The sequence below is a fragment of the Lampetra fluviatilis genome, chromosome 31, assembly GCF_964198595.1.
Source record: "Lampetra fluviatilis chromosome 31, kcLamFluv1.1, whole genome shotgun sequence".
Lineage (NCBI taxonomy): Eukaryota > Metazoa > Chordata > Hyperoartia > Petromyzontiformes > Petromyzontidae > Lampetra > Lampetra fluviatilis.
The window spans coordinates 10,873,678-10,889,817 of NC_136305.1; the positions used below are offsets into that span (position 1 = coordinate 10,873,678).

Here is a 16,140-nt window from a genome sequence, read left to right on the forward strand (position 1 = left end):
TATATATATGGACATTACCCAGAAAAGCCTAGATGGGGGGGTCCTGCCAGGTGCTTGCAGTAGGGGGCGCCAGTTAACCCAATTGAGTAATTTGCAGGTAATTTTTCACCGTTTGGATGTGTGGCCATCACCAGTTGCGTTGTGTGAAGACATTGAAGAGAACGTGGAGGAATGGGTGCACAACAGGGGGAGAAAATACAAAGGTGCCCAAGTTGGGAATCAAACCCAGAGCGTTGTGGACAAGGAGGCATGAGCGCTACCTCTGCGGCCACCCTACCGCCCCGATGAATAACATTGAGGTCAATAAAATTGTCTCGTGTAAACATCAGAGCTGGAAGAATGGAATGCAAGCCGTGGCAGTCATCTGTAAAAATGTTCTCAACATATTATTGGTTCTTTCGGTAAAGTCACGTCGAAGGGAAATAAAATAAAAAAATATAAAACTATTTTATTGTTTCCCTTCTACGTGACTTTACCGATAGAATCAAGAATATGAATCCCTGCAGTCACGAAAGCTTTAAATTAAAATGTTCTCAACAGTTAAACTATATTTTACCGGGTGAGGCCTACCACGGAGCTCTAATGCTCTTTTTCAGAAGCGGCCTGGACACAAATAATAGCTCAACAAAGTGGCTTATCACGTGGAAATTTATAGCAGCCAAATACTCTTAAACGCATGTTGATTCTAACTGTGGAGGGAAAAACTGGAGAACCCGGAGAGAAATCCACACGGCCACGTGGAGACACACGCAAGATTGAACTCGCAACCTCCTGTATACCAGGTGAGGTAGTTAACACCTTGCCACTCACCTGGGATGATACGCTCATGACAACTGGAATTTCTTTGTTTCATTGATAGCTGCGTGAAAGGCTTCCAATATTGGACAATTAGTGACATGGAAGAGCAGTCATTGTATATTATTCAAAGGCACAGTTATGCAGAATCTTAAAGGAAAAGTGATTCGGTGCGTGCATCTCAATCGACTGGTGCAGCTCGCAAACCTGTGAACGGCGAATCAGTGCCTTTATTACAGACCAAATCAGACCTTATTGGTCACCCCGTGCCCTTCATCCTACAAAGTCCCACCACATGGGAGAAACACAGAAAAAAACTTGCTTTTGCCTGCATTGAAACGGCTGTACGCCGTATGGACCTGGAAACTCAATTTCCCTGTACAAGAATACGGGGTAAGCCGCATGGGTTGACGGGTATGAGCTCGGAGCTGGCTCCCTCAGCAAAGCTGAGCCACTCGGCAGAGGCCTCGCTGAGGGCACACGAGGCGAGTGGCACGTCCATCATCACCGCAGTCCTCAGCCACTCGTCTTAGCGGCTTGCAATGACAACAGTCCATTAGGGGGGACCGTCTTGTCCTCGGGGTGGCCTGAAGGCTGCGATGAGAATATCACAAGCGGTGGTGCTGTGCTGTGCGTGTGTACATCGTCATTTTTACCGCTGCCGTGTGTATTGGCCTGTAGCGTGTCCTGAATAACGGGTGACGCAGACACCACGGACAACAAAAAATAATCTTGATCACACGTTCAGGGAGACGCTGCAAAGCTCAGCTGGTCCCGTGCTGCAAATAGACGACCGTGATTATGAAGACAGGCCTGCCGCACGTCACCCACACTGTGTGTTTACAACAGACTCGTCCACGCAACTTTCACGATCGTCAGAAAAAAGTCACTCATCGAGCATTCGTTTTTTAGAAACCCCGGACAGTGCAAACATTTAATATACATTACGTATACAGTAAGTGCGTTACGTATAAGAATAGGTTTTACTACTGGTAGGATAGGCAAGGGGCCGTCAGTTTATGCTTTCCTCTGTTTACGTAAACATCGCAAAATAAAAAGCAGGAAACCGCTCGTGTTGGATTACATTTTTTGTAGCAAAAACGCGGCTTTATAAATCCTTCATGTTCTTCCCACCAGAATATCTGGTTAACTTTTTTTTTTGCAAATAAATAACTACTGCATGAAGGCCTCGATATGCACAGCGTTCGACACTGGCCAATAAAAGACTACGGATAAATGAGATACAATAAATGAGATACTAGTTACCTATTACTGTATACGTTATTGCAAAGCTTTGTACTGTGCAGAAATCTTATAAACAAAGCTAAACATAGAAAATGTCGGGACGTAGTTTTTAAACATTACTGCAGAATACACTTGTAGATATATCTGCAAGCAGTTAATCAGAAAGACTGGTTAAATAGGTGGACACTAAAAACATCTCGGGTTGACAACTTCACTGGTGCATGAGTCAAATGGAAGAATTCGAAATCACCGGCACGTAAATGTGTATTACAGGTCAGGAGAGATACCCACAAGGTACACATACAAATCTCAGGAAATATCTATTGCATGTAGGTCATGGATGGATAGCTTTCGGTGCAGATATGTGTTTTTGGGTCGTGATGTTAAGGATAATCGTATGGTCCAAAACATACAGAAAAACAATCATATCCTAACAATAGAAATGACTTTGCAAATAAAGTTGAAAATACTTTCGATGCAATACATTCAAAGTGTTAACAAAAGAAGTGTTTTGTCAAACACTGTACAACGTTAAGTAAAAGACTGATCACTAGCAACCTAACTTCTGGGAAAGCTAGGAAAACGTGTGTCAGGTCAAGCCCTACGGTTTATAGAAAGCGAGAATGCCAAAAGATCCTCCCACCCCCCCCCCGACCCCCCGTCACACACACGAGCGTCCACCGCGGGCACCGAGCCGGCCTCCCCGGCCGACACTGCCCTCAGTTTCCATCCTGGGCGTTCTTGGCCTCGACAGCCTTGGCCTGGTCCGGCTGCGAGGGCGACGAGCTGCTGTCTGGCACGGCGACCGCAGACTCCGTGGGCTGCTCCTTGGCGGCGGTCGCGGCGCACTCCTTCAGCTTGCCCTCCTCCGCAGGCTTCTGGGCGCCATCGTCCACCTTGATGGAAATGGACAGTACCTTTGGCTGCTTCGGCTCTTCCTTCTTCTTGGGCTTCTCCGTCACGTTATTCTTGGACCTCTGCTTGTAGAACTTGAGGTTGACCTTGGGCGGCGCGCCCAGGTCTGGCTGGCTCGCTTGCGGCTGCGCCTCTGGGGAGCTGCCCACCGTGGGCTCCTGAGCGGCGGCGGCGGGGACGGCGGCGGCGGCTGCGGCGACATTTCTGGAAGAAACCTCTGTGGAAGATGACGGCGGCTTCCCATCCTCGCGTTGCTTGCCGACTGCGGGCGTAACAGTTTCTAGCCTCGGCTTCTTTGGCGGGGGGACCGATTTCAGCAGCGGGTCTTTGTTTAACTTGGGTCGTCCGCGCTTTCGTTTAACCGGAACGCTCACGGCGGACCCGCCCGTTGCTGCCGCCGCCGCCGCCCCCGCCAGGGCGAAGGGCAGCTTCACCACGATGCTCTGAACGAGGGGGCTGGCTTGCTGGTCGTTCCGGGGTCTGCCGGGGGACCCGCGTCCCCTGCCGATGGTGCGGAGCACCGCCAGGGTGGTCCCCCTGCCACGGCCCCGCCCTCGGCCCCGGCCCCTCCCCCTTCCTCTCCCCCTCCCGAAACCCAAAGTGCCGGAGGCCGTTTTGGGAAGCCGTGGGAGTCGTGGAGACCGGTTACCACGGCCGTCCGAGCTTCCTCGCCCTGCCACCGTGAAGTCAAAGTCCTCCGGCTTGAGCACCACCTCTCCCGTTTTGCCAAAGTAACTCCTCAGCTCGGCGTGGGAGCGAAATTGCTTCCCTTGGGGGCTGCCAACGAGAGGTTAGACATCGCACGGAAGGTTGTATTTTAAAGCCACAATATCCATGGCAATAAAGTCGACCAACCGCAGGTGGAACAATAAACAAGCCGCTTCCCACTGGCAAGACTGCACAAAGTCTGTCAAGTAGTTGGTCGTGTTCATTTTATTGTTGGTGAGAGTGGCCGCTAGGCAACCCTTGGCAGGGGACGCACTCCCATTAGGTGTTCATTTCAAAAGCAAACAGAGTCTTATGCAAGAGCAACAGCACTTAAATAGTGACATTAAGTGAAACTTGGGTAGCTAGCCAAAAAAAATAGGTTGAAAATGTTTTCAACGACCAAAAGCTTACTTAAAACATAAAAAATCTCCATATAAATACCGACCAGATGGCTCCGTGGTAGAACCAACTCGCAATAAGGTTACAAATTCAAATTCCAGTGAGCAGTTGACCCATAATCCCTGCTAAAATGAGTACAGCTTTGTGGGTAAGTTAACAGTGGTCGTCCTATGAAAGAGACTGCCTGTCATCATGGGAATGTGGAATGTTCACCAGTGTCTCAGGGCTGTAAGCAGAAGGTCACCGCCTCAACGCTTTTTTGAACAGGAAATCACTTTGACATTAATGTCTCAAGGCCTTATCAAATGGCATCCTGTGAACTCCCAACACCAGAAAACTACGGGAATGCACTCACTTGAATATGTACACGTCGTACTTCCCCGCGGACCTCCCGGCCTTCCTCTGCTTCAGCCTCCTGACCCAGCCCTCCGGGAGCGACGGGTCGTCAAAGAGGGGTGGAGGCGGCCCCCGGCTGCTCCTTTTCCTCTTCAGGGGCGACGAGCCGATTCCGATCCCCTTCACGACGCTCTCGACGACGGCGTCCACCGAGTTGCCCTCGCCCTCGCCCTGGCCTCTGGGCTCGTGGATGAACAGCTTGTCGCTCTCCTCCTCCTCCTCCTCCTCGCGCTCAACGGCCCCGTCCTCTCCCTCTGCCGCCGCAGCCGCTGCGGCCGCCGCTGCCGCCGCCACCTCTTTGCCATCGTTGGAGCGCTCGTGGCAGCTCTTGTCCACTTTTGGCTTGTCCGTTTTTACAAATTCCTCACTGCAGAAACAATTCCAAGCCCACGTCGGACACTGTATTAGATCCTTCCGATGTGCAATGCACCGTCAACAAGCTGAGCCGGTACGGTACAGTCTGTTCTCCTACAACGTGCGTTTCCATCACGCGAATAGGATATAACGCGATAAATGTATTGCAACCGATTTTTTTATAACGCGGATGCGAATTGGATACAATGGCAGTCCTCGACTTCCGAACGCCTGACTTATGAACACCCGTACTTACGAACCATCTTCCATGATGGAAAAAAATGTAACATTGACTTAAAACACAAAATTGTAATAACCGCAGAATTATTTTGTTCAGAGGAGCGATCCTCAGCGAGATGCAGTGAGTCGGCCTCGCACTGGGAGTGTTTGCGTGCGTGTGCGCGAGCGGACGTGTGTGTGTGAAAGTTTCAGTGTGGGGAGTGGTAGTGTAGCGGCTAGCGCGCTGCTCTACGAAAGCGGCGACCTGAGTTCGATTCTTGCTCACGGTCTGTAAACATCACCACTGGGGAGACAAAGGCGGCCGGGCATGGTTTTGGCCAACACCCACTCATGTGCCATACCGGCCTTCATAAGTGAAACTCGCAAGCAGCACCTGCTTCTACAGTGTGTTACAGGCTATACGGGGGGGCCTGTCTTTGTGCGCATGCATGTGTGTGGGGGGGGGAGCGGTCGTGCAACTGTGAGCGCGCTGCCCTACGAACCTGGCAACCCAAGTTCGATTCCTGCTCACGGCTAACACCCGTGACGATTATCTGAATGGGACCTTGGCCTCCCCCAGGTCGACTCAGCCTCAAATGAGTACCTGGTGCGGTGTATAAACATCACCGCTGGGGAGACAAAGGAAGCTGGGTGTGGTGCTGACCACCCACCCCTCGTGTGCCGTACCCGGCCTTCATAGGTGCTGCTCACTAACAGCACTTGCCCCAACAGTCTGTTACAGGCTATACGGGTAATCGTTGTCGTTGGGGTGTGTGTGTGTCTTTGTGTGTGTATGCCCCGTGTGTGTGTATGCCCCGTGTGTGTGTATGCCCCGTGTGTGTGTGCCCCGTGTGTGTGTGTGTGTGTGCCCCGTGTGTGTGTGTGTGTATGCCCCGTGTGTGTGTGCCCCGTGTGTGTGTGCCCCGTGTGTGTCTGTGCCCCGTGTGTGTGTGTATGCCCCGTGTGTGTGTGTGTATGTGCCCTGTGTGTGTGTGCCCCGTGTGTGTGTGCCCCGTGTGTGTGTGCCCCGTGTGTGTGTGTGTGTGCCCCGTGTGTGTGTGTGTGCGCCCCGTGTATGTGTGTGTGCCCCGTGTATGTGTGTGTATTCCCCGTGTGTGTGTATGTGCCCTGTGTGTGTGTATGCCCCGTGTGTGTGTGTGTGTATGCCCCGTGTGTGTGTGTGTGTATGCCCCGTGTGTGTGTGTGTGTATGCCCCGTGTGTGTGTGCCCCGTGTGTGTGTGCCCTGTGTGTGTGTGTGTGCCCTGTGTGTGTGTGTGCCCCGTGTGTGTGCCCCGTGTATGTGTGTGTGTATGCCCCGTGTGTGTGTGCCCCGTGTGTGTGTGTGCCCCGTGTGTGTGTGTGCCCCGTGTGTGTGTGTGTGCCCCGTGTGTGTGCCCCGTGTGTGTGCCCCGTGTGTGTGTGTGCCCCGTGTATGTGTGTGTGTGTATGCCCCGTGTGTGTGTGTGTATGCCCCGTGTGTGTGTGTGTGTATGCCCCGTGTGTGTGTGCCCCGTGTGTGTGTGTGTGTATGCCCCGTGTGTGTGTGCCCCGTGTGTGTGTGCCCCGTGTGTGTGTGCCCCGTGTGTGTCTGTGCCCCGTGTGTGTCTGTGCCCCGTGTGTGTGTGTGTATGCCCCGTGTGTGTGTGCCCCGTGTGTGTGTGCCCCGTGTGTGTGTGCCCCGTGTGTGTGTGCCCCGTGTGTGTGTGCCCCGTGTGTGTGTGCCCCGTGTGTGTGTGCCCCGTGTGTGTGTGTGTGCCCCGTGTGTGTGTGTGTGCCCCGTGTGTGTGTGTGTGCCCCGTGTGTGTGTGTGCCCCGTGTGTGTGTGTGTGCGCCCCGTGTGTGTGTGTGCCCCGTGTGTGTGTGTGCCCCGTGTGTGTGTGTGTGCCCCGTGTGTGTGCCCCGTGTGTGTGCCCCGTGTGTGTGTGTGTGCCCCGTGTGTGTGTGTGTGTATGCCCCGTGTGTGTGTGTGTATGCCCCGTGTGTGTGTGTGTATGCCCCGTGTGTGTATGTGTATGCCCCGTGTGTGTGTGCCCCGTGTGTGTGTGTGTGCCCCGTGTGTGTGTGTGTGTATGCCCCGTGTGTGTGTGCCCCGTGTGTGTGTGCCCCGTGTGTGTGTGCCCCGTGTGTGTCTGTGCCCCGTGTGTGTGTGTGTATGCCCCGTGTGTGTGTGTGTATGTGCCCTGTGTGTGTGTGCCCCGTGTGTGTGTGCCCCGTGTGTGTGTGCCCCGTGTGTGTGTGCCCCGTGTGTGTGTGCCCCGTGTGTGTGTGCCCCGTGTGTGTGTGTGTGTGCCCCGTGTGTGTGTGTGCCCCGTGTGTGTGTGTGTGCGCCCCGTGTATGTGTGTGTGCCCCGTGTATGTGTGTGTATTCCCCGTGTGTGTGTATGTGCCCTGTGTGTGTGTATGCCCCGTGTGTGTGTGTGTATGCCCCGTGTGTGTGTGTGTGTATGCCCCGTGTGTGTGTGTGTATGCCCCGTGTGTGTGTGTGTGTATGCCCCGTGTGTGTGTGTGTGTGTGCCCCGTGTATGTGTGTGTATTCCCCGTGTGTGTGTATGTGCCCTGTGTGTGTGTGTGTATGCCCCGTGTGTGTGTGTATGCCCCGTGTGTGTGTGTGTGTATGCCCCGTGTGTGTGTGTGTATGCCCCGTGTGTGTGTGTGTGTATGCCCCGTGTGTGTGTGTGTGTGTATGCCCCGTGTGTGTGTGTGTGTGTATGCCCCGTGTGTGTGTGTGTGTATGCCCCGTGTGTGTGTATGCCCCGTGTGTGTGTGTATGCCCCGTGTGTGTGTGTGTGTATGCCCCGTGTGTGTGTGCCCCGTGTGTGTGTGCCCCGTGTGTGTGTGTGTGCCCTGTGTGTGTGTGCCCTGTGTGTGTGTGTGCCCCGTGTGTGTGCCCCGTGTATGTGTGTGTGTATGCCCCGTGTGTGTGTGTGTGCCCCGTGTGTGTGTGTGCCCCGTGTGTGTGTGTGCCCCGTGTGTGTGTGTGTGCCCCGTGTGTGTGCCCCGTGTGTGTGCCCCGTGTGTGTGCCCCGTGTGTGTGTGCCCCGTGTATGTGTGTGTGTGTGTGCCCCGTGTATGTGTGTGTGTATGCCCCGTGTGTGTGTGTATGCCCCGTGTGTGTGTGTGTATGTGCCCTGTGTGTGTGTGTGTGCCCCGTGTGTGTGTGTGCCCCGTGTGTGTGTGTGTATGCCCCGTGTGTGTGTGTGTGCCCCGTGTGTGTGTGTGTGTGCCCCGTGTGTGTGTGTGCCCCGTGTGTGTGTGTGTGTATGCCCCGTGTATGTGTGTGTATGCCCTGTGTGTGTGTGTATGTGCCCCGTGTGTGTGTGTGCCCCGTGTGTGTGTGCCCCGTGTGTGTGTGTGCCCCGTGTGTGTGTGTGTGTGTATGCCCCGTGTGTGTGTGTGTATGCCCCGTGTGTGTGTGTGCCCCGTGTGTGTGTGTGTGCCCCGTGTGTGTGTGTGTATTCCCCGTGTGTGTGTGTGTGCCCCGTGTGTGTGTGTGTGTATGCCCCGTGTGTGTGTGTGTGTATGCCCCGTGTGTGTGTGTGTGTGCCCCGTGTGTGTGTGTGCCCCGTGTGTGTGTGTGCCCCGTGTATGTGTGTGTGTATGCCCCGTGTGTGTGTGTGCCCCGTGTGTGTGTGTGTGCCCCGTGTGTGTGCCGTGTGTGTGTGCGCCCCGTGTATGTGTGTGTGTATGCCCCGTGTGTGTGTGTGTATGCCCCGTGTGTGTGTGTGTGTGCCCCGTGTGTGTGTGTGCCCCGTGTGTGTGTGTGCCCCGTGTGTGTGTGTGTGTGTATGCCCCGTGTGTGTGTGTGTGTGCCCCGTGTGTGTGTGTGTGTGTCCCGTGTGTGTGTGTATGCCCCGTGTATGTGTGTGTATGCCCTGTGTGTGTGTGTATGTGTGTGTGCCCCGTGTGTGTGTGCCCCGTGTGTGTGTGTGTGCCCCGTGTGTGTGTGTGTATGCCCCGTGTGTGTGTGTGCCCCGTGTGTGTGTGTGTGCCCCGTGTGTGTGTGTATTCCCCGTGTGTGTGTGTGTGCCCCGTGTGTGTGTGTATGCCCCGTGTGTGTGTGTGTATGCCCCGTGTGTGTGTGTGTGTGCCCCGTGTGTGTGTGTATGCCCCGTGTGTGTGTGTATGCAATTGTGGGGACTCATTGGCCCCCTTCCGACTACAAGCTTGCATCAGGACTCCAGGCAAGTGGAAATTTTAACAAAAATCCTATTTGTGTTACTTTATTTTATGTTTGATTTACTCTCCAGTATTATTTACAGTGTTACATGCCAATGTACAATATTATTATTTATGAGTTTAACAATGCTTCCCTTTGTTGTTGAACTGTAAAACATTTCATAACACCGACCGAAAAAGGCATTTAAATACGGTGCATTGTTGTGTTCCGACTTACGAACCGTTCGACTTAAGAACAGGTCTCTAGAACGAATTAGGTTCGTAACCCGAGTACTGCCCGTAACGTGATCGAGTTAACAGAACTACGTCACAGCGCAAGTAGGAATAAGCAGTTGTACGGCTGCCTCGGCGTAGCATCACGCAAGGCATTGGGATGCTGCTGGAAACTTGTAGATGCTACCCACGCGCCTCAGTCTTTGTTCAGCCTGCGTACACATCTCACGTGTTATCGCGGACTGCGCTTTGCCCTCTATGATATATTATTTATTATAACGTGGTTTTCCATAAAGCGGTGTTCTTCAGGAACGCAACTACTACCGCGTGACATGTACGCATGTTGAAATTTTGTCCCACCGCACATCGCCAACCATGCTGGGGGAAGGACAACAACCCAAACACAAAAAACCAGTTTGAAGAAATGAGTTTTCAATCTCGATTTCAATGTGCATAGAGCTCCAGTGGCTTCCTAATATCGGGAGGAAGAGCTATATGAGAGCAGACTGCACTTGTGATGCCCCTTCGCTGCTGGGACATCCAAGCTCAGCCAGCAAGGGGCCATCGTGGCACAGATGGTTTTCCGCCGGCTATTGGCTGTGCCTAGCCAGGAACCAAACCATGATAGCTGTCCTCACACGGCACCGGTGATCTGGCTCGGAGCCAAGTCGTGGAAGGAGGTGGGGAGGCTCATGACTCATTCATTGCAGTGACGCGGTACCCTATTCTCACTCAGTGTCGCCACCATCGACAGGCCGACTAAACCCGCTCTCGTTCGTGGCACGTCAGACCACATGCGTCCTTGTTGTATTTTCTCATTTGTTTGTCCCGATTGTGGCCTTGGTGTCACGCCATGAGTTGAAGTGCCCAGCCGGGCAGGAACTCTCGCAGAGCAATGTGAGAGAATGCCCCCATACAAGTGGACATCACAGAGCCAACTCTGAGACCCCTTTTAGCGATCTCTAGGCGGCGAACAAGAGGGCAGTACTTTCCCGTCCGCTTTACTTGGGAGTAATTTTTTGTCGCTGTAACAGTCAAACAAATTAAGTGCGGAACCAAATGTAACGCGATGTTCTTTTTGTGCAGTCACGGGTGACGGGGCTGAGACCAGCCATTCGTTACACTTGAGAACCCAGTGTAATCTCAGGTAACTGCCTGGATTCTAACCCAGGATTTCAGCGGTGCCAACACGGCTCCCTGACCTCTGAGCCACTCAGCCTCTCCTCCTCCAGCCACATCGCCAGGAAAATTGCAGACGTTGCTTTCGAGCGTTTCTTTTATTGCTCCCACGTAAATGTAATCTAAACTGCGCCTTTTGTTTTTTCAGTTGGCTGGCACATACTCCAGTTGTGTATTTTTAACGATAACGACTGGCTTCAACGCACAGCGCTAAACTTGACAAGTGCACCCGAGGCGCATCGCATGATGACAGCAAATCAGCGTCCAAACTGAAACCAGAGAGGCACGTGAATCTGCCATATTTTGCACCGCCTTCTGCCTTGCGAGCCCACGCCAACTACGAGCCAGGAGGGCACAGCAGCTCGCAAACGCGTCGCAAGCGGCGACTCCTTTGCTTGGTTGCTTTTGTCGAGGATGACCCCGACACGCGCGTGCACAAGCTACGGCGATGATGGTTGCCGCGTGTGGTTTGACGAGCACAACACCTCTGCTGCAAAACAAGCTTCATCGGAAGAAAAAAAAATCCACATTTTAAGCCACGAGACTATAACAAATTATTCAGTGTTAATGTAGGTTAACAGACATCGGAAAACCGTAATCCATCGGTCATGCCCTCCTTATGTAAGCACTTGAAACGTGCACCTAGGCTACAGTGAGCGATAATATAATTGTTCTTTCACAAGGCTAAAGGCTGCAATATTATTAATCTATATTACAAATTAATTGATGCGGTTTAATACGATCTCAGTTGATATTGATATCTTTAAAGTGGAAATCATTCCCCGGTGAAGTGAACTCCGTGTTCAATGAGCTCAGTAATCCAAATACAAACCTTACCCTCGTATGAGTAATCACCTGCAGTATTAACCAGCAGTATCAACAGCAGTATTAACAGCAGTATTAACCAGCAGTATTAGCCAGCAGTATTTAACCGGCAGTATTAACCAGGGCAGTGCCAGATGCGAACTGCAAACCTCTGCAACAAGCGGCGAACGCACTACTGCTGGACGTCACTGCCCCATCTGCTGTAAGAAACGGTACGATCCTATAGGGAATGGTGTGATGTTATAAATGCTATAGGAACCAATGTGATGTTATAGATGCTACAGGAAACGGTGTGATGCTGCCCTTTGCCCATGGCATCACACGTGCAGACTCCTCGAAGCAAGGCTGAGCAGATTCCATGTTGAGGTTTAAAATCTAGGAGTCTTGGCTTTGCCAGGTAATGCTTAATTTCCTGGTGCAATTGACTTAAACTCTTTAACGAGAACTACTGCACAGTTTAACCAAATTATACACGTCACTTAATCCGTGCCAGCCGGACTAATTTAGCCACTAAATATACATATATAAATGGAGGTACCCATACAAAGAGACTGATTAAGTGGAGCACAAATAGGAAGTTGGAACTTCATTCTTGCCCGGACGCCATCACCAATTACTGGAGATATCAAATGGCACGGACATCACACCTCGCTTACTAAATTACTTGAAGTAGACGTTACCAAGTAGGGCAAAGACTCGCCATCAGAGGGACTTCATGGTGGCGCACTGCAGACAAGCACGCGTCAAACACTGCGGGGCTGACTGTGCCAAAGACGTTATCTTCACATCCCGTCTGGATGTGTGCTACATTCATAACCACAGCCACGACCAAAGGCCCACTGACGAATTCCATCAGCAGGCTCTCCTCGTCTCGGGAGGTTCCCATCATGGGAGGTGAGGGGGGGAGGTGTCAGGGTTTGATGGCCGAGGGTGCGTGAGCACGAGGTGTTACGTGGGCCCCGCTCAACCTTCACCACGCACTGCCGCTTTGGCGCTATCGGTGGTCCCCTCAATAGCAGGGCCGCCCGGAGGTTCCCAGAAGCCCAGGGCTGCCATGCCCCTTATTCCACCGTCCACTTTGTTCAAACCTACATCCCATGTCCCCAAGGCAAAAGACCGCTTATTTTTGGGCAATTATGCATTTATCACAAGCGAGTACACTTATATTTGCCAAAATTTTAAATAGCAAACTTTTGCGATGCAAAAATCCTGTAGTGGAGCCCTCGTGTTTTTTTGTGAGGCCCGAAAGAAATTGCCACTTTTGCCTCCGTGCTAATCAGCGCCGACCCTAACTCAGCCCCAACCCAGCCCGAAATCAGCCCTCACCCAGCCACAACCCAGCCCTAACTCAGCCCTAAACCAGCCCTAACCCAGCAACAACCCTCCCCTAACCCAGCCCTCACCCAGCCACAACCCAGCCCTAACCCAGCCACAACCCAGCCCTAACCCGGCCACAACCCAGCCCTCACCCAGCCACAACCCAGCTCTAACCAAGACACAACCCAGCCCTAACTCGGCCACAACCCAGCCTTAACCCAGCTACAACCCAGCCCTAACTCGGCCACAACCAAGCTCTAACCAAGACACAACCCAGCCCTAACCAAGCCACAACCCGGCCACAACCCAGCACTCACCCAGCACTCACCCAGCACAACCCAGCCCTAACGCCGGCCACAACCCAGCCCAATCGGTACCCTCGTTCCCCTATGCCAGGGGTCGGCAACCAAAATAACAAGAAGAGCCATTTCTTTCCAATTCGGTACAAAAATCAGTATTTCAAGAGCCGCAATGCATCTGAGTACATACTGTACATACGTACATATCGTCAAGAAGCAGCCCGTAAAGAGCCGCATGCGGCTCCGGAGCCGTAGGTTGCCGACCCCTGCCCTATGCAATATCCACGTCGCGCCCATCACTGCGTCCGTGTGAGCCTCAACAGAATTCGCTACCACGGAAAGTGTAAACTATGTCGTGTATACCGGTTTGTGTATACGTACGGACAATCACGTCAAGTTTATTTCGAGCAAGCCGTGGTGAGCCTTTTCCAATCGGGAGCAATGGGGCAAACGAAAGTGGATTATGTTTTGCAATACTTTTTAGTCGTGCTATTTACATCTTTTTAATTAGCAACTAAAATGTTGGCTGTGCATTCTAAAGCTGGTACCAACAAGTAAAATTGGTCTTGTTGGTACCATTCTAAAGCTGGTACCAACAAGTAAAATTGGTCTTGTTGGTACCATTCTAAAGCTGGTACCAACAAGTAAAATTGTTCTTGTTGGTACCATTCTAAAGCTGATACCAACAAGTAAAATTGGTCTTGTTGGTACCATTCTAAAGCTGGTACCAACAAGTAAAATTGGTCTTGTTGGTACCATTCTAAAGCTGGTACCAACAAGTAAAATTGGTCTTGTTGGTACCATTCTAAAGCTGGTACCAACAAGTAAAATTGGTCTTGTTGGTACCATTCTAAAGCTGGTACCAACAAGTAAAATTGTTCTTGTTGGTACCATTCTAAAGCTGATACCAACAAGTAAAATTGGTCTTGTTGGTACCATTCTAAAGCTGATACCAACAAGTAAAATTGGTCTTGTTGGTACCATTCTAAAGCTGATACCAACAAGTAAAATTGTTCTTGTTGGTACCATTCTAAAGCTGGTACCAACAAGTAAAATTGGTCTTGTTGGTACCATTCTAAAGCTGGTACCAACAAGTAAAATTGGTCTTGTTGGTACCATTCTAAAGCTGGTACCAACAAGTAAAATTGGTCTTGTTGGTACCATTCTAAAGCTGGTACCAACAAGTAAAATTGGTCTTGTTGGTACCATTCTAAAGCTGGTACCAAAAATTGGTCTTTGGTTTTGTTTGGGGGGGGGGGTCCCATGGAACTATTGGACAGCTTTGTCGCTGTTCCTCCCGCCTGGCCTCCACAGAGGCCACGCTGGGCGTGGGGGGCACGCTCAGCGTGGGGGGCCACGCGTCCCCTTCCCCGTGATGCCTCATCACGACCCCGTGACCCCTGGCGGACCCCGAAACAGATCGCCGCGATATCTGACTTGGGATGAACGGCGCGGCTGGGATTCCCGCCCAACGCGCAAAACGTCTCCCACAACCACCACAACAACCAACACAACTACAACAACCACCACCACCACCACTCCCGTCAGAGGCGCTCAAATCTGCCCCGAGCGAACGGCGCCATTGACAAGGGAGGGCCCCCGTGGGCCCCCCACAACTGAGCCCCCCACCCCCCCAACTAACACCCACCCAGACCCCATTCTGAACAAGAACGCGACGGAGCCACGAATTCTACAAAACTCTAGAGCCCCGACATCACCCCGCTCGCTCACGGCAGCGCTCGGAGGGGTTTGGGGTGGGGGGGGGTCTCCCCTCCTGCTTCTTCATCCCCTTCGCTTGACGGCGCTGGAAGGGAGCCGCTCATGCCACCACCACCACCGCCTGCAGTTGAGAGCCGCGGGCGGCGGTGAGAGACTACGAGATGGGCGCGCTGGGGCCCACGGGGGCCCCCCGGTCTCCATGGGGATGCGGCCACCAAGGGGCCACCCCCTGCAAGCTGCTCGCGGCGGCCGCCACTGCGGCGAGAGGAGGGCCACGCAGAGGAGACCGAGAGGGAGACGGGAGAGAGACGAGAGAGGGGAGAGAGACGCCGCGGAGCGCGTCGCGAGCGAGCCGAAGGCGGTTGCGACGTCGCCTCCGTTGAGTTGCGGACGAGGGGAGACGCCGCGCGGGGGGGCCCGGGCCCGGGCCGGGTGCCCTCACCTCAACTTAGTTTCGCTCGCAGTCGCTGCCATCTTAGCGAGGCCGAGCTGCTTGGCTGCTATCGCGAGAGAAGCCGCCCGTGACGCAGTCCCACGCCGCCGCCGCCGCCTCCTCCTCCTCGCCTCCCGCCGCTGCCGCCAGGTGGCGCACGGCGGGCGCGGGAACTCCTCAACAGTGGGCAATAACCACGCCACGTGACACTGGGCAATAACCACGCCACGTGACACTGGGCAATAACCACGCCACGTGACACTGGGCAATAACCACGCCACGTGACACTGGGCAATAACCACGCCACGTGACACTGGGCAATAACCACGCCACGTGACACTGGGCAATAACCACGTCACGTGACACTGGGCAATAACCACGTCACGTGACACTGGGCAATAACCACGTCACGTGACACTGGGCAATAACCACGTCACGTGACACTGGGCAATAACCACGTCACGTGACACTGGGCAATAACCACGTCACGTGACACTGGGCAATAACCAGGCCACGTGACACTGGGCAATAACCACGTCACGTGACACTGGGCAATAACCACACCACGTGACACTGGGCAATAACCAGGCCACGTGACACTGGGCAATAACCAGGCCACGTGACACTGGGCAATAACCACGTCACGTGACACTGGGCAATAACCACGTCACGTGACACTGGGCAATAACCAGGCCACGTGACACTGGGCAATAACCACGTCACGTGACACTGGGCAATAACCACGTCACGTGACACTGGGCAATAACCAGGCCACGTGACACTGGGCAATAACCACGTCACGTGACACTGGGCAATAACCACACCACGTGACACTGGGCAATAACCACGCCACGTGACACTGGGCAATAACCACACCACGTGACACTGGGCAAGAGCCACGCAACGTGACAATGGGCAAGAGCCACGCCACGTGACACTGGGCAAGA

At 53.2% G+C, this 16,140-nt stretch overlaps 1 protein-coding gene across 1 annotated transcript; it reads right to left on the reverse strand.

The window, feature by feature from the left end:
* Window positions 1-1,699: 1,699 nt before the first annotated feature.
* On the reverse strand, window positions 1,700-15,327 carry LOC144943547 (uncharacterized). The gene is made up of 3 exons (XM_078871121.1): window positions 15,203-15,327; window positions 4,418-4,825; window positions 1,700-3,732 (listed from the first exon to the last, which is right to left on the reverse strand). The coding sequence occupies exons 1-3, from the start codon at window positions 15,232-15,234 to the stop codon at window positions 2,760-2,762; spliced, it is 1,413 nt and encodes a 470-aa protein (XP_078727247.1). The 5' UTR covers window positions 15,235-15,327; the 3' UTR covers window positions 1,700-2,759.
* Between the last annotated feature and the right edge of the window lie 813 nt (window positions 15,328-16,140).

Bases quoted from the DNA above. Each gene is read 5' to 3' on its own strand.
- LOC144943547 (XM_078871121.1), bottom strand. From the start codon at position 15,234: ATGGCAGCGACTGCGAGCGAAACTAAGTTGAG. The intron at 4,826-15,202 runs GTGAGGGCACCC...TTGTTTCTGCAG, and splicing joins GCGAGCGAAACTAAGTTGAG to TGAGGAATTTGTAAAAACGG. The intron at 3,733-4,417 runs GTGAGTGCATTC...TCTCGTTGGCAG, and splicing joins TACGACGTGTACATATTCAA to CCCCCAAGGGAAGCAATTTC.